General features: G+C 46.0%; 1 protein-coding gene across 3 annotated transcripts in view; it reads left to right on the plus strand.

The window, feature by feature from the left end:
- The window catches only part of abca2 (ATP-binding cassette, sub-family A (ABC1), member 2), a 739,176-nt gene that overhangs the window by 220,807 nt on the left and 492,861 nt on the right, over positions 1-25,508 (plus strand). For 2 of the 3 annotated variants that reach the window (XM_072488215.1, XM_072488216.1), the window contains exon 2: positions 16,627-16,720. In XM_072488215.1, the coding sequence (XP_072344316.1) occupies positions 16,627-16,720 (94 nt within the window). Of the gene's footprint in view, positions 1-16,626; positions 16,721-22,016; positions 22,045-25,508 lie in introns of those variants that run through there. The other variant, XM_072488217.1, reaches the window with a different exon arrangement.

Here is a 25,508-nt window from a genome sequence, read left to right on the forward strand (position 1 = left end):
CTTCCTCGGCACACACTTATCAACGATAAAGCAGTCAGAGGGAACACATGACAAGAATTCTCCATGGAGTTTTGGAATAGGAAGCAAAGTGAACTTCCCATCCTATACCCACGCACATGGAATAACATCTTTGTGCGTGACGACGTGATTTACCCCAGAGACTTTTAAAATCAAGTAACGCTTAAATCAAAACCGGTGTCCTCACTGGATCCATCATCCAATGAACTACTCCCTTAAGCTTGTGTTATGGCTGGTCTGCTCAGAGGCAGAAGTGGCCCCAAATGTAATCCTAATATCACAGGAGTTATTAAACAGTAGATCTTAGAATAATGTTGCTGTGCTGTCATTAGGATTTCAATGCATTGTGAGGCATGTGAAATATCTATTCATTGTCCACCTACATCAGGGAGGGCAACCAGCAGAACAATTGTACATTTTGCCCATTAAACTTTGGTTGTGGCACTTTGAGTTGTGTAGCGTTGGGTGAGATTCTCTGGCCTCCCGCCCGGTGATGGCGAGCCTGCGAAAGGCCGGAGAATTTCGGCCATTAGATCGAAGTTACTAATCTTTCTGTTAGTGACAGATCTGACACTAATGATGTGAACAATTTGATGTGATGAGTACTGGATAAGCAGAAATTTAATCGAATTTAATATTGGGAAGAGAGACGCCATTGTTTTTGGTCCTACCTCCAAACTCTGTTCCCTGTGGCTACCGACCCCATTCCTTTCCCCTGGCAACGATCGTGATTTAAACCAGTCTGTTCGCAACCTTCACTGCCATGTTTAGTGCTGAGCTGAGATTCTGACTTCCTATTTGTATTTCCTATGACTGTCTATTTCCACCTCCATTTCCACCTCCATAACATCACCCAACTTTGTCACGGTCTTAGCTCATCAGCTCATTCACACAAAGGGTGGTGAGCATCTGGAACAGGCTGCCAGAGGCAGTGGTAGAGGCGGGTACAATTCTTTCCTTTAAAATAGCGCCAGACAGTTACATGGGCAGGGTGGGTATAGAGGGATATGGGCCAAATGCGGGCAAGTGGGACTAGCTTAGTGATAGAAACTGGGCGGCATGGACAAGCTGGTCCAAAGGGGCCTGTTTCCATGCTGTAAACATCTATGACGATATGACTCTTATCTGCTGATGAAATCCTCATTCATCCCTTTGTTATCGCTAGATTTGACTATTCAGTGCACTTTCGACTAGCCTTCCATATTTTACCCTCCATAAACCTCAGGACACTCTAACCCCACTGCCTGTGTCTTAACTCCCAATATCTCCCTTATCACCCCTGTGCTCACTGACCTACATCTCAGTCAATCAGTGCTTTGATTTTAAAATTCTTCATTTCAAATCCTTCCGTGGTCTTGCCCCTCTCTATCTCTGTGATCTCCTGCAGTTCCACAACCTCCCAGATATCTATTCTCCTCTAATTCTGACCTCTTGTGCAACCCCAGTTTTACTTGCTGCACTATGGGTTGCCATGGCTTCAGTTGCCTAGGCTCCGGGCTCTGGAATACTCTTCTTTTGTCTTTTCATCTCGCTTTGACCGAGCTTTTGGTGTCGACCTGGATTTTTTGTGCTCAAGCCTCTGGAGTCAGACTTGATGCCACAATGTTCAATTTTGGAGGCGAGAAGGCCACCACTCGTCCATGACTAACACCGACGTTGTGTCACATATCCACATCCTACATAGTCTTGCATGTCTCAATTTTGTATTCATTCTTGGGATGTGGACGTCGCTGGCTAGACCATCATTTGTTGTCCATTCCTAATTGCCCTTGAACTGAGTGGCTTGCTAGACCATTTCAGTGGGGGGGGTTGTTACGAGTCAACTGCATTGCCGTGTGTGTCTGGAGTCACATGTAAGCTAGACTGGGTAAGGATGGCAGATTTCCTTCCCTGAAAGACATGAGTGAACCAGATGGGCTTTTACGACATTCGACAATGGTTTCATGGTCGCCATTAGACTTTTAATTACAGATTTTCTTTTTTAGCGAATTCAAATGTCACCATCTGCCATGGTGGGATTTGAACCCAGCACCCCAAAGCGTCGTCGAGGTAACGACCTATGGGTTGTTTCAATGATGAGAAGCATATAAAACGCTGCAGAATTGGAATGTTCCTTACCTTACACATTGATTGTTGTGAAGAAAATTTACAAAAGTAATGCGAAGGTGGCTTGGGTCCTATATTGGGGAAAACACCGTGTTGAAATAATGTAACGTATTGAGGGTGAAGAATGCTGCAAACAGGTTAAAAAAAAAAGACCTTTTGGAGATCCATAGATATGCAAATGACTAGCTTCTCATCTTTATTAGGTTTACAGATAAAGAAGAAATAGTAACATCCAAATTGACCTGTCGTCCTCTGTTAATGTGGATTCATATTGAAAATTTGGCATCAGTGCAACACCTGTAGGTACAATTCTGCACAGAGTGACACACACGCAGATGGATTTACGGAATTAGAAATGGAAAGCGCTGGACAAATTCAGCCGGCCCGGAAGTATCTGTGGAGAGAGAAACAGAATTAATGTTTCCCGTTCAATGCAACTCTTCCTCTGAGTCATATTCAACTCAAAACGCTAACTCTTTGCCTCTCTCATCACAGGTGCTGTCAGCTTGTCTGATTTCCTCCAGCACTTTCTGTTTTCATTTCACCTTTCCACCACCTGCAGTATTTTTCTTTTATTTTGGATTCACAGAATGTTCATCTTCTGGAGCCCGATGTGGGGTGAGCCAATCTCCTTCTGGAAGTCTTGCTCCTCCCCGCTTCAGTATCAGGTCAGTCCCTCACTTCCAACTGCTTCCACTAATACTTTATGTAGTCCAAATGTCCCTTAGTATGACCTCCGCAGATGGACACCATTGGCAACTGATAGTTGTCAGTCTGCCCAATTCTCTGACCAGGAATTGTGCTTGAGGGTCGAAGATACTTCATGGCATTGGCAGAATCTTGCTCATGTGCTCCGTTTCTTCCCTTGCTCTCTCGCCCTCTCTCAACAATGAGTTGCATTTGTATAGAGCCTTCAACATGGCCAGATATCCCAAGGTGCGTCACAGGCGGGTAATGAGATAAAAATTGACAGTCAAAAGAAGGAGACATTAAGACAGTGACCAAAAGCTTGAGCAAAGAGGTAGGTTTTAAGGAGCTTCTTAAAAGACGAGGTCGAGAAATCTGAGCAGGAAATTCCAGAGTGTACAGCCCGACTGACTGAAGGCACTTGTGTAGTTGGTGGAACACACACAGATTAGGAGGGTTTGAAAACAAGGGTGAAAATGTTAAATTCAAGGTGTTTATCATTCTTCCCCTCTCTGTCTCTCTCTCTCACACACATTTTCTCTCATATTTTCTCTCTCATGTATCTGGTGGAGCTTCCAAGTTGCCACAGGAAATAAAAATGTATCATTATTCAATAGGTTGCTGGGCTCCTAATCCCTTGGATCACTGTAGTCTTTCTTGGTTTTCCTATTGGTTTGGTGTAGCGCCTATGCAATGAATAATTTTACAGGCATGTTGGATTTCTCCTTTGCCAAGTTGGCTGATTTGTTGCCAGATGTTTACCTCTCTCATTGACTTGACCAATTTGCTCTTAATTTCTGGCATCACATAAACACTCTTTATCTCGACCAATGCTGTACACGGTCCAGCCTTGGTTGTTAACGCCTGCCTTGGCCATTCACTTTTGCATCTGCTGTGTTCACACTCTGCTTCTTCCCTCTGCCTGTGCAAGGACTGGAGCAAAATAGATGCTACAAACTCTTAGAATGTTTCACTGGTTTGTTGGCTCGATAGGAAAAGAAGCTAAACTGTTTCAATCTGTCGCTATGGCTCTATGGAAGGCAGCGATGCAGCAAATGGAAGGAAAGGCTGACCGTGAGCCAGGAGCTGAGATGCTGACACCAGCTGCCTCTGTTGCGTTAGTGCCACTGCGGAGATGGGTCCACAAGTCCTTATGGTTTTCAGTCTGGCTGGATGTTGTCAATCGCGCAGCACCACAGCAAAGACTGGAAGGCTGTGATTGAGATTGTTTAGGCCTGGTCCAATACTGAAGATGCTTTAGAAGAACATGAATTAGTCGCATTCTACCGACCATCACAATTTTATAACCAGAAAATCAGGAGTAGGAAACACTGGCCTCAGTTCATACTTCTCCACTCAGTTTTCTACAAGCTGAACCATCCACCAAATGACTGCGTAAGAGAAAAAGAATAAATAAACTTGAATTCTTTCCCATTAGGAAATAAGAGGTGATGTTATTGAGACATTTAAGATTCTGAGGAGTTCAGGGTTTTGGGGATGGGGGTGCTGGGGGCTGGAGACAGGAAAGGGGGGGGGTGCGAATGTAGACAGGAAAGTGGACTTGATTAGTAATGATCTTATTGAATGGCTGAGCAGATCAGAAAGACCCAGTTGCCTGTGTGTATACAATATAATTCATAGAGACTGAACTGATTCACAATTTTTTTTCAATCCATTGGATGGGCACTGCTGTCTGGGCCAGCATTTATGGCCCATCTCATTTTTTTAAATTAAGGGGCTATTTAGCGTGGCCAATCCACCTACCCTGCACATCTTTGGGTTGTGGGGGTGAGACCCACGCAGACATGAGGAGAATTAGCAAACTCCACACGGACAGTGACCCGGGGCCGGGATCGAACCTGGGTCCTCGGCGCCGTGAGGCAGCAGTGCTAACCACTGTGCCGCCCCTATGGCCCATCTCCAATTGTCCTTCAGATGAGTGGCTTGCCCATTTCAACCATATGGCTGTGGGTCTGGAGTCACATATAGGCCAGGTGTCCTACCCTCAAGGACATGACTGAACAAGAGGGGTTTTTAACGACAGTAAATTTTGACTGCAAGATCACACAAACAGTGTGATAATGATCAGAGAATCTTTGACTTTAATGAATACTCTGAACATTTAAACGAGCAGTGCTTCTATCAAAGAAAATGATTGAATTTTTAACAAGAAAGATAACATTTTAGAGCAAATTTCTTATGATGACAATTGTCCTTCCTGTTACTTTCTTTGTTCCTGTTTCTTTTTTTAAATTATTTTTGGTACATGGACCCATATTATGGATGTGCCTTTAAGCAGCGGACTCAAGGTAAAGCAGTCTGCTAGTCAGGACAGTGTGTTCCAGGTTTTGTATTTTTGAGAGGAGAAAACAGACTTGTCGGCGCCGGGTGGATCTTAAGGATCAGCTGTGGAGGAAGTTGATTCAAATTGGCTAGCTAGCAACCTGTCGGTTGACCAGGGACATTGTTCTGCCTGGCAACAGTCAGTGATTGGTTCCTGCGAGATGTTTCTGACAGAGCTGGACAAAAGTGTTCAGGCCTTGAAAGTGAAAGGGACAGTCTCTCACTGCTGAAGTAAAGAACTGATTTATTGCTCTTAAAACAGTGAGTGCCTGGCACATCTTTACTATAAACATGAAATGATCTTGAATCTACAGAGAAAGTAAACAACCTTGCCAGAGAAAACCATCTCGAGCCCAGAAGAAAGGCGTACCAAAACGAAAGCTTGAATGCCAGAAAGACATTAACTGGAACCATCCTCCTGCACCAAAGATCCTTTAGCCTTTTACATTTTCTTTCCCACTCAAACATCCTTTTTCCTCTTTTGTTTGTGTGCGTGTAGAGAGTGGGGGGTGGTTAGAGAGAGAGGGGGGGGGGGTTGAGAAAGACAAATTAGGTGGTCAGTTACATTTTTGTCAGTTTCCTGATGTTACAGTTAAACAACAAAAATGGTTATTTGTGTTCAAATTTTACAAACCCGGTGACTACAGTTTACTGGGCTCAGCCAAGGACCTGAGGTATTTAAAAATAATATCTAATATCACCTGTGTTGCGACTCTGGGTCAAGAGGGAGGGGCCGGAATTGACCCCGCACTCGCTCAGACAGTCGTGACACAAGGCAGTTTTGTAATGCAGAGGGAAGTGAGATGTTGATTGTACAAGTCCAGTGGAGAACCATGTCTCAAGTGAGCAAGGGTCACAAATAGAGCTACAAAGTTCGAGCTTCAGTTCTGCAGCTCACATTCCCCGAAGTGGGGGAGCAAGGAATCACTCTGAAAGCTCAATGGGCGGGATTCTCCAGTCGCCCAAGCTGAAATCGCGTTCGGCCGGAGAATTAACGTTGGCACCGAAATGGGGGGCGGTGCCGCTTTTGCGATGTTCCGCTTCCTCCAAAGTGGCGTACTCTGGGAGCACGCCGTATCGACGGCCTCAGGACATTGCCTGAGGTCCACTCCCCAAAGCACCGCCCCGACTGTCCGAGTTCCCGATGGCGTGGGTCTCTCATGCTACTCTATGCCGGGAACTTGGCGTGGCGGCAGCGGATTCAGCCCAGCGCCACCACAATCGGGGAGAGTCGATACGCGGGCAGGGGGTACTTTGGCAGGGGCAGCGAGCACCGTTGGGGGGTGGTCCGGGGGTCGCTAGCCTGACCAAAGTGGAGGGGGAACTATTTGGGAGGCCAGGTCCGCCCGCGGCCGCCACCATGTTGCATGGCCCAGCCGCTGCAGGCCTCCGCCGTGCGCATGTGTGGCCAAGGACCTGGCAAACCTCCGGCTGTATCAGCAGCTAGAGCCAGGTGCTCTACACTGCCTGCCTACTAGCCCCAAGCAAAACGGGGAGTCGGTGGCCGTTTTGCGCAGAATTTGCGGTCATAAAACGGCACCGTTCCCACACCGGCGTCAGGAATCGCCTGAAAATCGCTTGTATCCCACAAGGTGATGCTGCTATTGAAGCTGGAGAAGAATAGGATTTTTTCTCCTCACTCTGGTCTGAGCTAATTGCCTCCAGATATTTTCACTGGGCTTGCAAGTTGAGAAGTGAAACAAGGATTCAGAGAATCAACAGAGAAGGAGACCATTTAATATAATAATCTTTATTGTCACAAGTAGGCTGACATTAACGCTGCAATGAAGTTACCGTGAAAAACTCCGAGTCGCCACATTCCGGCGCATGTTCGGGTACACAGAGGGATACACAGAATATCCAAATGACCTAACAACACGTCTTTCGGGCCCGGAGGAAACCCACGCACACACGGGGAGAACGTGCAGAATCCGCACAGACCGTGACCCAAGCCGGGAATCAAACCTGGGATCCTGGCGCTGTGAAGCCACAGTGCTAACCACTGTGCTACTGTGACCCACCCCCCCCCATTATGCCCATACTAACCTTCCCAAAAGTGCCTTCCATTCAGCTCCGTGCCGCTGCCCCCTCCCCCAGACCAGCAGATTTCCCCCGCCACCCACCCCACTAAGAATACGTCTGGTTCTCCCTCCCATAAAATAGTCACCACTCCCGTCTGCATGTCTACCACTGTCACCAGCTCACCCACCCCTCCCCCACCGCCCCTGCCCCCATCACAAACAGAACATTATCACAACTCACTGCGTAAAATAAATCTCTCCTCATCTTGCTTTCTGGCTTATCTATCTGACAGCTGTCCAAATTCGTGTTCCCCTGGTCACTTATCCTGCTGCCAAGAAAAACGACCTTTCCCTATCCACTCTCATCAAAACCCCCTCACCATCATGGACATGTCCACCGAATCACCCCCTTGCGGCTTCAAGGAGAACATTGACAGCCTTTATTGCGGAGAAAAGAAAATAGAATGAAAATCTTAAATGGTCCCTTCAGAACCCCTCTCCCCACCCCTCCCCCCAAAATAAATCGGCTAAAGTCTCCCATTGAAATTGTTCCACGGATTATAATTCTACCTGAGCACTCGGTTTAAGGTCCCCTTTTACGGTAGCTGAAATGGGTTGCTTGATCCCTAACAGCTTGTGCAGTGCAGCATATGTTTGTCATTCTCTCTCTCGCTCTCTCTCTCTCTCTCTCTTCTCCCCACAAGCCTTTCCATCATCTGATTTCAGAAATCATTGTTGCCGACACAGACCAGCCCTCCTACCCTTTGTATCATTTAAACCTTGAGGTTGTTGCAAGAACGTTTTTTTAAAGAAAAGGTGACCGTCGAGGCCTTTAAATTTCTATAATAAACGTTTGAACCGAAAATATTGGCACGAAGTCAAAAGCTCTGAGAATTTGCAAATGAATTGAAGCTGGTTGCTGGGGAAAGTGGTTGTACAGCACGTAAATTCGGTCCAGTTGACCTGCACAAATGTCTATTCTCCACACGAGTCTCCTTTCATCCCTCCTCACCTCTCCCAGACGATTTTTATTTTCTGTCTCTTGCTAATCTGACTTCCCCTTACACTTTTTTGTCAGTTGGAATTTCAAATTCGTACCAGCGATCGTGATGTTTCTTTAATATGGGGGCTGTTGTGTTATGCTTCTTTGTGTAGCATAAGCTGCTTCCTTGATGCAAGCTTTGACAAAGGAAGCTCCAGACTTTGTAATGAGTTCAATATGTTTATTGAACTATTAACACAGTTCTTAAATGAGTTCGACTCTCCTGCTAATCTAACTGTAGTAACTCAGTCTAACTAAACCAGTCTGCTCTAAGCCACGTGCTGGGTGTGATGCTTCTGATCAACCCTGATGTACTCTCTCGATGTCTGTCTGTGGAAGAGACAGAGCATGTGTGCCCTGTCCTTTTATATGGGTTGTGTAATGGCCCCTTGTGGTAATGCCACCTGTGGGTGTCTTGACTGCTCATTGGTTGTGTCCTATTCTAAGTGTTCATTAGCTGCATGTTTGCATATCATGACATCTCCGGTGCTCCCTCTAGTATTTACTTAGTTGTAGTGTATTTACATTAATCCCTTGTATATACAGTGATGCATATCATCACAGGGGCGAGGAAATTTCCCCACACGCAGATTCAGGGCAGACAAAATGGGCAGACGCTGGCGTCTTGCTCTGGTGAACCCACGGTACAAGGGGAATGAGAGTTAAAGAAGTCTGTGTGCTGAATCATTCGGATTCGTTCAACATCCCAACCAAATAACGGAATGCTTTGTGATGGGGGTAGAAAGTGCAGATTTTTTTAAAACAGCATTGTTGAAGGAAGTAATGGATAAGTCCAAAGTTTCAATTAATTTTTAAATATTGTATAAATTTAGATTAGCCAATTATTTTTTTCCAATTAAGGCACAATTTAGCATGGCCAATCCACCAACTCTGCGCATTTTTTGGGTTGTGGGGGATGAGTCCCACACAGACACGGGGGGAATGTGCAAACTCCACACTTGCAGTGACCCGGGGCCGGGATCGACCCAGGTTCGTCGGTGCCGTGAGACAGCAGTGCTAACCACTGCGCCACCGTTACCACCCTCAAAGTTTTGATTGTTACAGGAAGACCTGAGTGGCAATGCTGCCACTCTATCGTATGGCAAGATTGTGTCCACTTGGGTGCTTCTGCCAGCTCTGGGCCTTCAGTGGATGGGTTAGATCGGTTGCAGGGTGTGCAGTCCTGTCTCTCCCATCTCCTCCACACATTTTTCTTGGGAGTCTCTTCGCCCTTGTTGCCTGCAAACCTTAGAAGGTCCAGTGACGACCATTCAGCCAGTGTGGGGACAGTGACACCGAGGTTATAGTGGGGTTAAAGCAATGTTAATGCTTTTTGCAACCAAGTGATGGAGACCCTACGATATTCAATCAATATGTTGCAGAACACAATGGTTCTTGACATCGAAAATCACAAAATAGAACACTTATAACACCCCTAATGCCCTCGTTAAATTAACAAGCGATAAAATAAAAGAGAGATTTGCATTTGTATAGAGCCTTTTCTGACCTCAATGACTCTCAGTGCTTTACAGTCAATTTATGCATTTTTGAAACGTGGTCCTTGGTGAAACACAGGAAATGCAGCAGCCAACTGTGCGCAAAGCAAGCTCCCAGACAACAATTATATAATGACAGCTTAGCTGTTTTTAGTAATGTAGGCGAAGGGATAAATATTAGACTTGGGGGTAACCCTCCTGCTCTTCTTTGTAATACACCCGACCGAGAGAGCAGGTGGAGCCTCAGCCTAATATCTGATCTGAAAAACCTTCCAGCAGTGCAGCATTCCCTCAGTAGTGTCAGCCTTTTCTAATCTGCTCAAGTCTCTTGAGTTGGACTTGAACACACATGCTTTTGACTCGAGGTGAAAGCCTTGGTTGGCACAATATCTGAAATAAAAACTCAAAGTACAAAGGGTATGGAACTGCTTAATCGTGGAAGCTTTTGTGATTAGTGTTACCGAGCATGAGGGCGTGCAGCTTTAACAGTGAAATTCCAGTGCAGATCCTAAACGGCCACTCCCACCTCCTCAAAGCGATGGGCTCTAATCACTTGCTCTTGATCTTTTGATCTTTGCATAGAAAGTCCTTTTGACTTCCTGGGTATTTTCTAAATGGTCCCTCCCAGCCAGACTGTGCAACATATCAAATTGAACCGCAGGGGGCAGAGATCTATATCTATACTATGGAAGGGCACAGAGCTCTTTGATTGACGTAACTGCTTTCAAATGAGGCAACAGCACAAGGTACTGCCAGTTATGAATGGACATTCTGGCTGTGAATGGACATTCTGGCAGTGAATGGACATTCCGGCTGTTAATGGACATTCCGGCTGTGAATGGACATTCTGGCAGTGAATGGACATTCCGGCTGTGACTGGACATTCTGGCTGTGACTGGACATTCCGGCTGTGAATGGACATTCCGGCTGTGAATGGACATTCTGGCTGTGAATGGACATTCTGGCTGTGAATGGACATTCTGGCTGTGAATGGACATTCTGGCTGTGAATGGACATTCCGGCTGTGACTGTAAATTCCGGCTGTGACTGGACATTCTAGCTTTGACTGGACATTCCGGCTGTGAATGGACATTCCGGCTGTGAATGCACATTCTGGCTGTGAATGCACATTCCTGCTGCAAATGGATTTTAAGGCTGTGAATTGACATTTTTGTTGTTAATAGACATTCCGACTGTGATTGTCAGAAAAGCAGAGAATATTGGGAACATTCAGAAAGTCAGGCAGCATCTGGGAGCAAATTATAGTTAACGGTTCGGCTCGATAAGCTTTCATCAGAGCTGGAATATGTTAGAGATCTCGATCGACTCAAATCCTGTTAGTGGAACAGCAGAACCTCTCAAGTTTGAGCATTCTTGGAAGAGAAGTGGGCAGTGAATGAAAGACAAAATCCTGTGGTTGCTGCAAATCTGAAATAAAAACAGGAAATGGTTCATGTTCTATTCTTTCGTTTCACGTCTCAATGGAATGGATGTCCTCGGCCAACTTCAGGGTTCCTCTTGGGAGTGTGTCTATTCCAAAACCCTGACAATGGTAAATGCTGACCTCTTCAATGTTTAGTGTTTGAGCCTGATATTACAGAGAAAAACAACTGCTTGTAGTGTAGAAACATATAAAATAGAAGCAGGAATAGGCCATTCTGCCCTTCGAGCCTGCTCCACCATTCACCCCAAGTGCTACATCTAACTGCTTCTTGAAAACATGCAACTATTTTATGTGGCAGCAAAATTGCACACGTTTGCCACTCTCTGGATGAAGAAATTTCTTCTCATCGCAGTCCTAAATGGTCTACCCGTTTCCTCAGATTGTGACTCCTGGTTCTTGTCTCCCCCACCATGAATGAAAATCGCTTATTGTCGCAAGTAGGCTTCAAAGGAAAAGCCCCTAGTTGCCACATTCCGGCGCATGTTCGGGGAGGCTGGTACGGGAATTGAACCGTGCTGCTGGCCTGCCTTGGTCTGCTTTCAAAGCCAGCGATTTAGCCCAGTGTGCTAAACAGCCCCTGAGGAACATACTTCCTGCATCTACCCTGTCTAGTCCTGTTAGAATTTTAGGTTTATATGAGATTCCCATCATTCTTCTGAACTCCAAGGAATATAATCCTAACCGACACAATCTCTCTTCATATATCAGTCACACCATCCTAGGAGTCAGACTGGTAAACCTTCATTTCACTCCCTCAATGTCAAGAAGACCCTTCCTCAGGTAAGGAAATTAAAACTGCGCACAATATTCCAGGTGTGGTCTCACCAACTGTATAATTGCAGTAAGACATCCCTTTTCCTGTACTCAAATCCTCTTGCTGTGAAACATACGGTTTGCCTTCTTCGCTGCCTGCTGGACCCACCTGCTTACCTTCAGCTGCTGGTGTACGAGGACACGCAGGTCTCATAGTACATTCCCCACTCTCAATTTATAGCTATTCAGATAATCTGCCTTTCTGATTTTGATACCAAAGTGAATTACCTTCTATTTATTCACATTATATTGCATCTGACATGCATTTGCAATGGGACAGATGAGGTATAAGGTTCCAAGGAGGAGAGCGAGGATTCCACATTCAGTCCATCCTGAAGGAGACGGACTGAGACCACTGTCACATTTTGAGGAATTCTCTGACAAGATAAACAAGTTTATTAGTTTGCCTTTTTTGGCCTTTCAGTCAGTGCTGCAGTTTGTGTACTGAACGCACTTTGTTTCAGTCGGATGTGTTAGAGTTTTGTAGCGGGTGCTCCTAATTTGCTCGTTTTTAAAAGAATTCCTTTTGCTGTGTTGCAGAATTCACATTCTCAATATTTAGCTATCCCTTTGGGGAGCTGAACAGTCAGGTTATTGCGTGGAATCGGAAGCACTTAAGATGTTAACTGATTGAGAGACCCTTCTAAGTAAGGGCTCAGTACCAAAGACAAACTGTTGGGCAGCATGGTAGCACAAGTGAATAGCACTGTGGCTTCACAGCGCCAGGGTCCCAGGTTCGATTACCCACTGGGTCACTGTCTGCGGAGTCTGCACGTTCTCCCCGTGTCTGCGTGGGTTTCCTCCGGGTGCTCCGGTTTCCTCCCACAGTCCAAAGACGTGCAGGTTAGGTGGATTGGCCATGATAAATTGCCCTTAGTGTCCAAAAAGGTTAGGAGGGGTTATTGGATTACGGGGATAGGGTGGAAGTGAGAGCTTAAGTGGGTCGGTGCAGACTCGATGGGCCGAATGGCCTCCTTCTGCACTGTATGTTCTATGTTACTCTCATCCGAGGAGCACGCGATATAGTGAATGTGCAGCAGCAGCGATTCGCAAGGATGGACTGAGGAGGTTTAAAAACAATGGTCTTGACGGCACATTGAATTTCACTTATTGAGCACAGGGCGCAATTCTCCCATCGGGAGTTTAAGTGCCGACGCCGGAGTGAAAACCGGCCCGCTCCCAGCCCCCTATTCTCCCACCCCCAGGGGGCTAGGAGCGGCGTCGTGTCATTTACGGCGCCGGGCATTGGCGCCGCGTAAAAGCGGCGCCGCGTAATTGACGCGGCCGGTGCCGCATAACTGGCGTCACCCACGCATGCACAGGTTGGCCGGCGCCAACCCACGCATGCGTGGTTGCCGTCCTCCTCGAGGCTGCCCCGCAAGAAGATGTCGGATGGATCTTGCGGGGCGGCGGAACAAAGGAGGTCCTCCTTCAGAGAGGCTGGCCCGGCCGATCAGTCGGCACCGATCGCGGGCCAGACCCCATTTGAGGCCCCCCCGGGTCAGGAACCCCCCCCCACAGGCGGCCCCCCCCCTCCCCCCCCAGCGTTCCCGCGCTGTTCCCGCGGCCAGGTGTGGACGCTGCCGGTGGGAACCTGTCATATTGGGCAGGCCGCTCGGCCCAACCGGGCCGGAGAATTGCCGCTTGCCCGTTACAAACGGCGAGCGCCGATTCTCCCAGCGCCAGCCGTGATTCTCGCCGCTGCGGTTTTTGTGGGGCGGTGGGAGAATCGCGTGCGGGCATTGGGGCGGCGTGGCGGGACACGCGCGGCGACCCAGCAATTCTCCCACCCGGCGTGGGGGCGGGGGGGGGGGGGGTGGAGAATTCCGCCCCATATCTTCAGTGGGTGTGCATCTTTTTACCTCTTTTCGTCTCTGGTGTTGTGTTGTTCAGGTTCCAAAGATGCTGTTAATTCAAATTGCAGTATCGATAGAGTGTGTGATCATTCTCTTGGAAGGAAAGACATTGCATTTATAAAGCACCTTTCATGTCCTCGGGGCTTCCTGAAGCAAATGCAGCCAATGTACTACTTTGGAAGTACAGCCAATATTGTGAATTGTGGCAGCCGCAGATAATTTGTACACAACCAACTCCCACAAGTGCTATTGAAATAAAAGTTATATAAATAAATGTTGAAAGGAAGAAAAAAAACTTGTGTTTATTTAGCACCTCTCACAACCATTGGATGTCTCAAAGCACTTTACAGTCAACAAAGTATCTTTTGACGTGTAGTCACTGCTGCAATGTAGGAAATGGGGCAGCCAGTGTGTACTCAGCAAGATCCAACAAACAGTAATATGATAATGACTCAGATAATCTGTTTCAGTGATGTTGGCTGAAGGATAGATATTGGCCAGAATTTCGAAGGAGTCCGTTAGTATCTTATCCAGCTACCTGGACAGGTAGATGGGCCTCTTTAATGTCTCATCAGACGGCGCAGACTACCTCAGTCCTGCACTGAAAGGTCTGCCTTGGCTTTTGGACTCAGTCGTCAAGGTAGCACAGTGGTTAGCACAGCTGCTTCACAGCTCCAGCATCCCAGGTTTGATTCCCGGCTTGGGTCACTGTCTGTGCGGAGTCTGCACGTTCTCCCCATGTCTGCGTGGGTTTCCTCCGGCTGTTCCTGTTTCCTCCCACAGTCCAAAGATATGCAGGTTAGGTGGATTGGTCTTAGTTCCCAAAAAGGTTCAGTGGGGTTACTGGTTTACGGCAATAGGGTGAAGGTGTGGGCTTACGTAGGGTGCTCTTTCCAAGGACTGGTGCAGACTCGATGGGCCGAATGGCCTCCTTCTGCACTGCATATTCTATGATTCTATAAGTCCTGGAGTGCGACTTTAAGTTGGAACCTGAAGACTCATAGGGTCAATTGCGATGCTATTTGAAGGATTACTATTGGACACCACACCAGGGGTACTCTACTTTTCTTTATGTGGGGGCCTTAAGAGTTGCTGCCTTGATTTATTATCTAATATGGAAGATAACACATCCAGCAGCGCAGCATTCCCTCAGTGTTGGGTTGAATGATGTGTTGAAATCTATAGACTGGGACTTCAAACCACCTCTGACTCTTGAGGAATAGTGTCTGTTGTGAAGGCACTCTGGAGATTAGCAAAAACACTGTTTCCCCTGACGCCAACGTGAAGGTGCATTTGCGTATGTGCAGTTTTCCCCATCAGTTGATTAAATGATCTTAGTGTCAAGGAGAGTTCATGTTTACTTCAGTGTCTTTATTATATGTACCAGATGCAAGATTTGGGTTGGTCATGTGGTCTGAATTGAGGAAAGTAATTGGAATGGGGAAAGCCTATTATTAGGGATTAAGAATAGTTGTATGCGGGCAGTATCATTAATACAAGGAATGCAAATGCACATGGGTGGGACATGTGCTCTCTGCAGTGCTATTACATGCAATCTAACAAAAAGCATTCTGTCAAGTCTCTCTGTGGAGTAAGCGATGAAGCTTGGATTGAAAGGCACAATTCGTGGGAGGCAATCTGGAAGGGGAGGCAGATGGGAAGTTGTTTCAAGTAGTGTTTCACATGGCTAGGTGCTGGGACCCTTACTGTTTGTGTTATATATTAACGATTTGTACATGAACATTGGGGGCACGATTGGGAAATTTGCAGATAAAAGAGAGATTGACTGAGTGGTGGGCAGTGTAGAGGTTAGCTATAATCTCCAAAATGATATAGATAGGTTGGTGGAGTAGGCGAAAAAGTGGCAGATGGAATTTAACAGAGAAATACGAGGTCATGCATTTAGGGAGGTCAAACAGTTATAGGGAGTACACAATAAATGGGAATATACTAGGCGAGGGGGAGAGATCTTGGCGTACAAGTACACAGGTCCCTAAAGGCAGCAGTTCACGTAGACAAGGTTGTAAAGAAAGCTTGTGGAATGCTCTCCTTCATTGGCAGAGGTATAGAATATAAAAGTAAAGATTTAATGTTGAAATTGTGTAAAACACTGGTGAGGCCACAGCTAGAGTACTGTGTGCAATCCTGGTCACCACATTACAGGAAGGATGTAATTGCTCCGGAGAGAGTGTAGAAAAGGTTTAAAAGAACGTTGCCAGGGCTAGAAAATTGTGGCTACGAAGTGAGATTGGATAGGTTGGGACTATTTTCCTTGGAACAAAGAAGGCTGAGGGGTGACTTAATTTAGTACAAAATTATGAGGGGAAGAGATAGAGTGAACAGGATAAAATTGTTTCCCTAGGCGGAGAATTCTAGAAACATGGGACATAGATTCAAGATAATTGGCAGAAGCTGTAGAGGGGACTTAAGGAAAGACATTTTTTACACAGAGGGTGGTGGGAGTCTGGAATTCGCTGCCCGAGTTGGTGGTGGCAGCAGAGACTCTAAGCTCTTTTAAAAGGTACCTGGATCTGCACCTCAAATGCTCTAAACTACAGGGCTATGGACCGGATGCAGGAAGGTGGGATTAGAAAGGGCATCTGGGTGGCCTCGGGCTGCCATGGACAAGATGGGCTGAATGGCCTCCTCCTGTGCAGTACTTTTTCTATGGTCCTGTAGGAGCATCACTATAAAACCAATCGCAGGGGAAGACTTGATGTGAATGCTTGACAATTTGAGGTTGATGGCTGCTATGCATAGCTTTTCCTGTGCTAAATTTCATTCTCCCTTTTTTTTACAGTGGGTACTGGCGTTCGAGATCTTTATACCATTGGTTCTCTTTTTCATTTTGCTGGGACTTCGACAGAAGAAACCAACCATTCCCGTCAAAGAAGGTACAGTATTTGGAGCAACTAAGGATCTGAATGCTGTTGGAATTGTAGTAAAAATGGGATTGACTTTATCTCGGGACAGTGAAGTCCAAACCCACCTGTTGAGATCCATTTTGTTTGGAGTGGCTCTTTGGGATTTTAGAATTTGGTGGATTTGCGGATGGGGCTGAACCCTTCAGGTGGAACAGGAAATGCAGAAATTCATGGATAACTAATTTTATCAGGAAAGTTAGACTTCAAACATAATTTTACAGTGACAAAAAGCACCAAGTTACATTGTTTCTCCAGATGGTGGGATAACTAAAACTTCCGTGCGTCAGTCTTTGAAATGACAATTCTTTAAGTCCGCGTACCCACTCTTGAAGTGCACTTTCAGAGTCTAAGCTTAAATTTAAAGATTTAGGACTGATCTGGTTTGAGGTAGAGGGGTTCCCTATTCCCCTATTTAATTGGAAGTAAAAACATTGATAAACAAAAGATTTATGGAACTACGTTGGTTAGAAGTTAAGGATTAGATGCTTCCTTCACCTTGACAGTTATTTATTTGGGTGCTCTCAAATGCCTTTTTTCCCCTCAGAGTTTCCTCATCAGCACCTCATGGAAATGGGCATTTTTTTGCCTGCTAGCTTGTGGTGAACATTGCAAGACTATTTAACCACAATGAAATTAGTTGGAGCCTGATGCTGTCCTCAACTCAAGTCGAAACACCTGAAATTTAACTTACCACCCCCCCCCCCCCCCCCCCCCCCCAACCACCACCACTACCACCTTGCCACCATCCACTAACTCGATTCACTTTCAGTCATCTGAAGACATGGTCACCTTTCCTATTCTTGATATCTCCTTTCAAAATGTGAGCTTCAGTTTAAAGATCAGGACTCATCTGGTTTGTAGTGGGTGGCATTCCCAGTCCTCTACTTATTTCCACATAAGAGTGGATTTATGGACCTAGGTTGGTCTGCTGTGTTCTTGGCCTGTTCTTCCCCAGACAGTAGCAGGCACCATTGTTTGGTGAGATTCTGTGTTCTCGAGGCTGATTTTCAAACAAAGAACCAGAGAAGGTTGATGGACAGAGAAAGGCCAACTGGTCACTCAAATCTGCCCCACACTCATGATGGTTGGAGCATTAAGACTAAATGTTTCTGACCTCATGGCAACCATGCAATCTTCTGGAAGAGGCAGTGAACCAGGAAGAAAAACAGGGCCAACAAAGAGGAAAAAACCCCACTGCATTTTTTTTTCTGATCCTTTTCAGGGGATCACATTGTCAATGTGTACATTAATTATCAAACCGCTTAGCTTCTGTATGGTGCAATCTCTACCTCTATAGATGCCATCCTGTCTTTGATGCCATTATCCTAGTGTTGGTCCATCTTGACGTTTGAATGGGGTGACTCTCTGTCTTTTCTGCCCGTTTGTTTTCTCATCCTTGCCACACTCACGGCTGAAACGCAGCGATGCAATAATGACAGCATCTGAACGAGAATAATTGCCTGTGGGGTTTCAGATTGGAACTGAAAACCAGCCCACTTCTTATCCTTTAGGCTGGGCAGCTCCAATCAGAAGCTATTACAGTGCACTGCTTCAGTAATGACCTGCTTCAAACATTTAATTCTGTCGGAAAATAGCAAGGTAATCAGAGGGAACCAATTAAGAAATTAGTGGCCTGCCCATTAACAATGAGACGCGATTTCATTCACACCATGAGGGTCACTTTGGGGAGGAGAGAACAAAACATTTGTGCGTGACACAGTGGGATGAGGTCCTACGTTTGCGCAGCTTGAAGGAAGAAAAGAGATGATCCTCTTCACCTGAAAAAAAGAGGACACTCCACTCAACACAACTGATTCATTTAATGTTGAGGAAACAGGATTATTTTATTGCATTGCACCATTCCAATACACACACATACTGGGTGGGGCTTTCACCCATCTGTGGTGGACTCGATGGACATTTTGAAAATATAATCTGGATGCCAGAAATCTGATTTCATATTTCTTCTAATGGAAGTCCACATCTGTGACATGATTTTCCGACATTAGTTGTTTGGGCTGTCAAGGTCCTAGGTGAACTTTTATCATTGGCACGATTGCACCACATGTTTTTTAAAAATTTGGTGACTGGATGTGTATGTCGCTGGCGAGGCCAGCATTCATTTCCCATCCTTGATTGCCCTTGAGAAGGTGGTGGTAAAATTGAAAATACATTGAAATACTTGCCCTTTGTCCATTCTGTGACTCACTTAAGCTGATAGCTTGTAATGGCTTTATTGTCATAGAAACTTCCAGCTCACTTCCTGCCGGCCTCTATCTGTATGCACTTAATGCAATAATGGTCCTACGTAGATGATTTTATCATTGAAACAATGAGTTTAATCCCAATGTTCAGTCATACCTGGCCAATAAACTAACATCTTCTAATCCTTGTAGCTCCAAATCTATGAATAGGCACAGTTGTAGAACTAGTTACGTAAAATTATATGTAATTTGCAGTACAAAAACAGACCAACTGGACTGCATCGATATTTATGATTCGTTTGAGACTCCGCGAACCCTACTGAGATTCTTCTCTAGGGTTCCCTCAAGGAATCTACACCTCGCACCTCAACTCTTCCTTGTGGTTGTGAGATCCATATTCTTTTAAATTTCTTTTCCAATTAAGGGGCAATTTAACTTGGCCAATCCACCTACCCTGCACATTGAGGGGGAGAGACCCTGTGATACCTTTTGTCATCTTTTTGTGTCCACATCAGATGAACGGGAATTGTGTGGTAGCTGCATCTCCCTGGCATGCTGCTTTTCCCGTTAGAATATTTAGCGAGGCAACTGGATGGCAGCACTGGCCTTGTGCCTGTGGAATCTGAATTATGAACCCCAGTCCATATTGATTGGATGAAAAATCCACTCTTAATCTTCAGTTACAACTCGATTTATCTTCTGAGATTAACACTGAGTAGAGGGAGCCCTATGCGGTACCTGACCATTACACACCAAACTTAGGGAGCGTTTCAGGCTGACACACAGTGGGCACAATTGGAAAAAATTCAATTTTCCAGTGGAAACATGCCTGTACAGATTAGGATTTTGAGGTATAAACCCCTTGTAATTAAAAAAGAAACTCTCCAAATTTTCAATTCTTACACTCGGGACCTCAGTTTTGCTTGACCTACAAGGAACGAATAACTAGTATTCATAAATCAAGTAAGATTTAGGAGCAATATTTTACATTTACTTTCTAAGAAGCAGTGAAGACAACATCGTTTCTCAATCTCAGGAATTCTTGGTCTTGCCAATGACTCTCTCCTTTGTCTTTGAAATGATGTTCAACTGTGTCCTGAAGAGTCATATCCCCGAAGCCACTGTGCCAACACAGACACTGGGCGGGATTCTCCCGCAATTGGCAGAGGGGCCCGTACCGGCGCCAAGAACGGTGCGAATCACTCCAGCGACGGGCCGCCCGGAAGTTGCGGAATCCTCCGCACATCTAGGCTAGGCCGGCGCTGGAAGGATTGATGCCAAAGGGTCACCGCCGGCCGGCGCGGGTTGGCGCATGCACAGGAAACACGCCGGCGTGTTCTGGCGCATGCGCAGAACCGCCGGCGTGTTTCCTGCACATGCGCAGGGGGTTTCTTCCTGCGCCGGCCATGACGGAGCCTTTCCGAGGACGGCGCAGAGGGAAAGAGTGCCCCGATCGCGGGCCAGGCCACCGTTGGGGCTCCCCCCCCCCCCCCGGGGCCGGATCCCTCCTGAGGACCCCGACAAGCCAGGTCCCGCCGGGATGGACCATGTCCTTTAACGCCGGCGGGACTGGCCGAAAATGGGCAGCCGCTCGGCCCATCAGGGCCCGGAGAATTGCCGGGGGGGCCGCTGTCAACGGCGCCCGACCGGCACGGCGCGGCCCCCGCCCGAAAACCGGCGCCAGTGAATTCGGCAGCAGGCGGCGGGGCGGGATTCACGCCGCCCTCCCGGCGATTCTCCGACCCGGCGGGGGTCGGAGAATCCCGCCCACTAATTCTTCAACTTTTAGCTCTCTTTATTCAGCTCTTCCTTTTTTGGAGATGGTTCAAACTCATCCCACCAATGGGCTATAAGGTGTAAATCATCTTGTATCACCCCACCTCTAACTGGAGCCATCTAGACTAAAAATAAGTGCATGTCACTTTACATGCCATCATAAACAAATGCACATTTCCTGCCAGAAATGCACATTTCCTACCAGAGACAAAGAAGCCATAAATAAAGTCACATTCTCTTGTCAATACATTTGTATCCAAGCCCCATAGATATCATAAAATAAAGGCCCTCCTCTGGTAGAAATCAATTAAAGCAATACATGGTTTGTTTATATGCAAGATCACCTTAAGTTCAGACTGTTTTAGACAACTCTTCAAACTGAATTTTATAAAACACCTAATTGTATTGTGGGCCATTAAGGCACATTAAGGCTTCAACTCAAAACTCAAAGGAATTTACTCGTAAAACAATAATACAATACTATTTCTTCACAAACAACCTGAGCTCGTGTAAAGCATACCAACTAGCAGAAATTCAAACTGAACAATCTAATTTAAACTGTGGCTACAGAATAACACCCAGAGATGTTACAGATTATAAAAATTGGTAGAATTATCAAAATCTTGCATACCTCGTTCCAACAGTCACTTTTTGAAAAAAAAATCTTTTTATTGGCTTTTTCAAAATTATATACATTGCTGTTCGTTTTCATTTACTGTACAGTCACAAAGGTTCCTTCTTAGGTTTCTCTACTGTTCCAACAATCACAATAATTGTAGGGGAAAGGAAGATATCTGGTGTCCTCAGCTATTCTACTGCCTTACTAAATATTGTGTCATTTAGTAAGCCTATTCTCTGCTGCAGGACCATTGCTGATGGTAAGTGAACTCTGAACTAGTGGTGGTGGTGAAGGAATGGAGTGTCCGAGGAGGTGTATAATGAGTTTTTTTTGCCTACAGCCAATCGTCTGACTTGAAGAAAAATGTAATGTGCATGTTCTTTTTAAATGACATTACTGAGGCGGATAGATCGAATGGAGTTATGGATTAGCCATTAGCTAACTGAAAGGTGGATCAGGCTCCAGCGACTAAATGGCTCACTCTTGTTTCTGTGATTCTAATGCAGTGTCATTTTACTGTGATTTAACAGCCCTGGATTTTTCCGCATGCAAAGCCTGGATTTGAAGCCTACCCTGTTGTATCACATTTACTGGGTTTTACAGAGCCATTGGTCGCGAGGTCCTCAACTGATCACAATCCCCATTGTCAGTCGGACCAGTCATAGGGAACTTGTTTTGCTCAATGCAAGTTACAGGTATGGTTTGCCACCCCTTGAAACAAAAATAAATGAGTGAAGCCGGACATTTGAAGTAAGAGATGAGATAAGAGGTTGTCTGTTCTCAACCAGCAATGATGACCGTGACCCTCGCATCTTGTTGCTACACTGCCATTGGCCGTAGAGGCCTTTGGGAAATGAGGGCCTGATAGGACAGGCTTCAACACACAATAACTCCTAATTGGCCTAGATTATACTTTGTCGTCCAATAGGATTTTAGTAAAGTCTGAAATATAGCCACTACATTTTTTTTTCAGTTTGGAGGCAAGGATTTTTTAAAATCACAATTTAACTGTAATCATTTTGTAATTTAGTGTCAATTTTGGTTACAGCTACCAATTGCTTTTTGCAATATCCTTTTGTAAAAGGAGCAAATAAATGAGCAAAAAGCAGCAATATTTTGCAAAGACTGCCCTTATGAGGAATGATATAAGGTTTATTATAATGAAGAAAGGCCTTTTCTCTGAAAGGGTTTGTTGACTGACAGTCTGTTACGTGTTAATATGCCCATTTATTTTGCTGGTTACGTCCACAGGTTTGCATGCAATAATTACCTGTTTTGTTTTTGCTCTGATTTAATTGTCTCCAATACTCTGTATTTTCTGTCTCTGTGATTTGTGCTGGTTCAGAATGTGCAGACTCATTATGTTCCTGTGCACTCCTCTAAGTTTAAAAATACCCATACAATCACATAATTGCAGCTACACCCGGTTCAACATAAAAACAAAATAGTCACTTTGAGCTGGAGTCAAGTAATTTCACACAGCAACCTCTGGGCAGCACGGTAGCACAAGTGGATTGCACTGTGGCTACACAGCGCCAGGGACCCAGGTTCGATTCCCCGCTGGGTCACTGTCAAATTATCCATCCACACTGTCTGTGCGGAGTCTGCACGTTCTCCCCGTGTCTGCGTGGGTTTCCTCCGGGTGCTCCGGTTTCCTCCCACAGTCCAAAGACGTGCAGGTTAGATGGATTGGCATTGCTAAATTGCCCTTCGTGCCCAAAAAAGGCCGGGAGGTCTTATTGGGTTACGGGGATAGGGTGGAAGTGAGGGCTTAAGTGGGTCGGTGCAGACTCAATGGGCCGAATGGCCTCCTTCTGCACTGTATGTTCTATGTTCTGACAACACTGCTGCAAGTCAATTAGCGTGAAGGTTTCAAAGATAATTTGTCAACAAACTCACTTCTACTACTGTATTCTCTTACAAACCTCAGAACCTGCTGATGTTCTGCACCCCAAATATTGAAGCCAGGTAACATGGAGTCATCCAGATTGCAGGTGCTAACCCATAGACAACCTCGCTGCGCAATCATCCAGCAAACTAACGGGATTGGGTAGTGGATGTGGGGATGGAAGAGCAGAGATCCTGTATCTGCACACTCTTGATATTGTGAGCTGCTCCACCCAGTGGCCTCCCCTAGTAACTCATGAAGTTTATTCCATTTGTGGCAGGAGATTGAGATCTCGACAGGGAATTTAGTATGGATGGATTTTCAATCTCTCCACTTGAAGAGCAGGTCTATTTTTGACATACCCAGTGCAAGAAGCTAAAGAGGTCATTCAAAAATAATTGTCTATCATCATCAAGATCTATACTGTCATATAGCCAAACAGATTGAAGCAATGCGTGTCCATATGCAGCAAAATCTGGGCAACATTCAGACTTCTTGGGCTGAGAAGTGTCAAGTAACATTCGTGCAACAGAAGTGCCAGGCAATGCCCATGTCCAATCATTGCCCTTTCAAATTCAATGGCATTACCATCGCCGAATCCCCCAGGATCAACCTTCTGGGAGTTTCCATTGACCAGAAACGGAACTGAACTAGCCATAAAATACTGTGGCTTCAAGAGTAGGTCAGAGGCTAGAAATCCTGCACTTCCTGACACCCCGAAGCCTGTCTACCATCTACAAGGCACAAGTTGGTTACAGTAATTGAATACTCTCCGCTTGCCTGGACAAGTGAGCTCCAACAATACTGATAAAGCTAGACACTATTCAGGGCAAAGCAGCCTGCTTGATTGGCACCCCCTCCACAAACATTCACTCCCTCCATCACCGACACACACCAAGCCGTGTGTATCATCTACAAGATGCACTGCAGTAACTCATCAAGGCTCCTTAGGCAGCACCTTCCAAACCTGTGATCTATGCCACCTAGAAGGGCAAGGGCAGCAGGTGCATGGGAACACCACATATGGAAAATTCCCCTCCAATTCACACACCACCATGACTTGGGACTATACTGTCGTTCCTTCATTGTTACTGGGTCGAAATTCTGGAACACCCTCCCTAACAGCACTGTGGGTGTGCCTACACCGCATGGACTTAACAAAGGAAGTTATGAGCTATAAATACTGGCCTAGCCAGCCGTACCAACATCCAATGAAACATATACCCTGCCTGCATACTGAATTTTCCAGTATCTTTGGTCTGCAGTTACTTGCGAGTTAATTTTAATGTTCAGGTGGCATTGAACAACACTGGCTCTTGATAAGTTTAGTTCTGTTGTGTCAGATACCTTGGTACCAAGTCCAAGTGGAACTCTTTTAAAAATAAAAAAAATATTTTATTCTCCTTTTTCACATTTTCTCCCAAATTTACACCCACCAACAATAATCAGTAACAAACATGTCAATCCCCATATCAATAACAACAATCCCATCGTTCCACCAAACCCCCAAAATTAGCCCACATGTTCACATAAACAAATGACAAAAGGGAATCAGGAATGGCCCATAGTCACCATTAACACAAACCGCCCCCCCTCCCCCAATCCTCCCACCCACCTCCCCAACAAATGTTCGATGTTATCCAGTTCTTGAAAGTGCATAACGAATAATGCCCATGAATTGTAGAACCCTTCCATCCTTCCCCTCAGTTCAAACTTAACCTTCTCTAGAGTCAAGAATTCCAACAGGCCCCCCCGCCATGCCAGGGCACAGGGTGGAGAGGTTGCTCTCCAACCCATCAGGATACGCCTTCGGGCGATCAACGAGGTGAAGGCTACAACATCTGCCTCCGCTCCCGTTTCCAACCCTGGCTGGTCCAACACCCCGAATATGGCCTCCCGGGGGCCTGGGTCCAGTTTCACGTGCACCACTTAAAAAATTACCCTAAAAACCTCCTTCTAGTAATCCTCCAGCTTTGGACAGGACCAAAACATATGAACGTGATTCGCGCCCCCTCCACCCCCCACCCCCCCCCACCCCCGCAACGTTCACACACATCTACTCCTTGTTGAAAGAATCGGCTCATCCTTGCCCTCGTGAGGTGTGCTCTTTATATCACCTTCAGCTGTATCACCCCAAACCTCGTGCACGAGGTGGAGGCGTTCATTCTCCGAAGCACCTCACACCAGAACCCCTCCTCCATATCCTCTCCCAACCTTTCCTTCCACTTTGCTTTGATCCCTTCCCGTGGTGCCTTCTCCTCTTCCAAAATA

Source organism: Scyliorhinus torazame, chromosome 22, assembly GCF_047496885.1.
Source record: "Scyliorhinus torazame isolate Kashiwa2021f chromosome 22, sScyTor2.1, whole genome shotgun sequence".
NCBI lineage: Eukaryota > Metazoa > Chordata > Chondrichthyes > Carcharhiniformes > Scyliorhinidae > Scyliorhinus > Scyliorhinus torazame.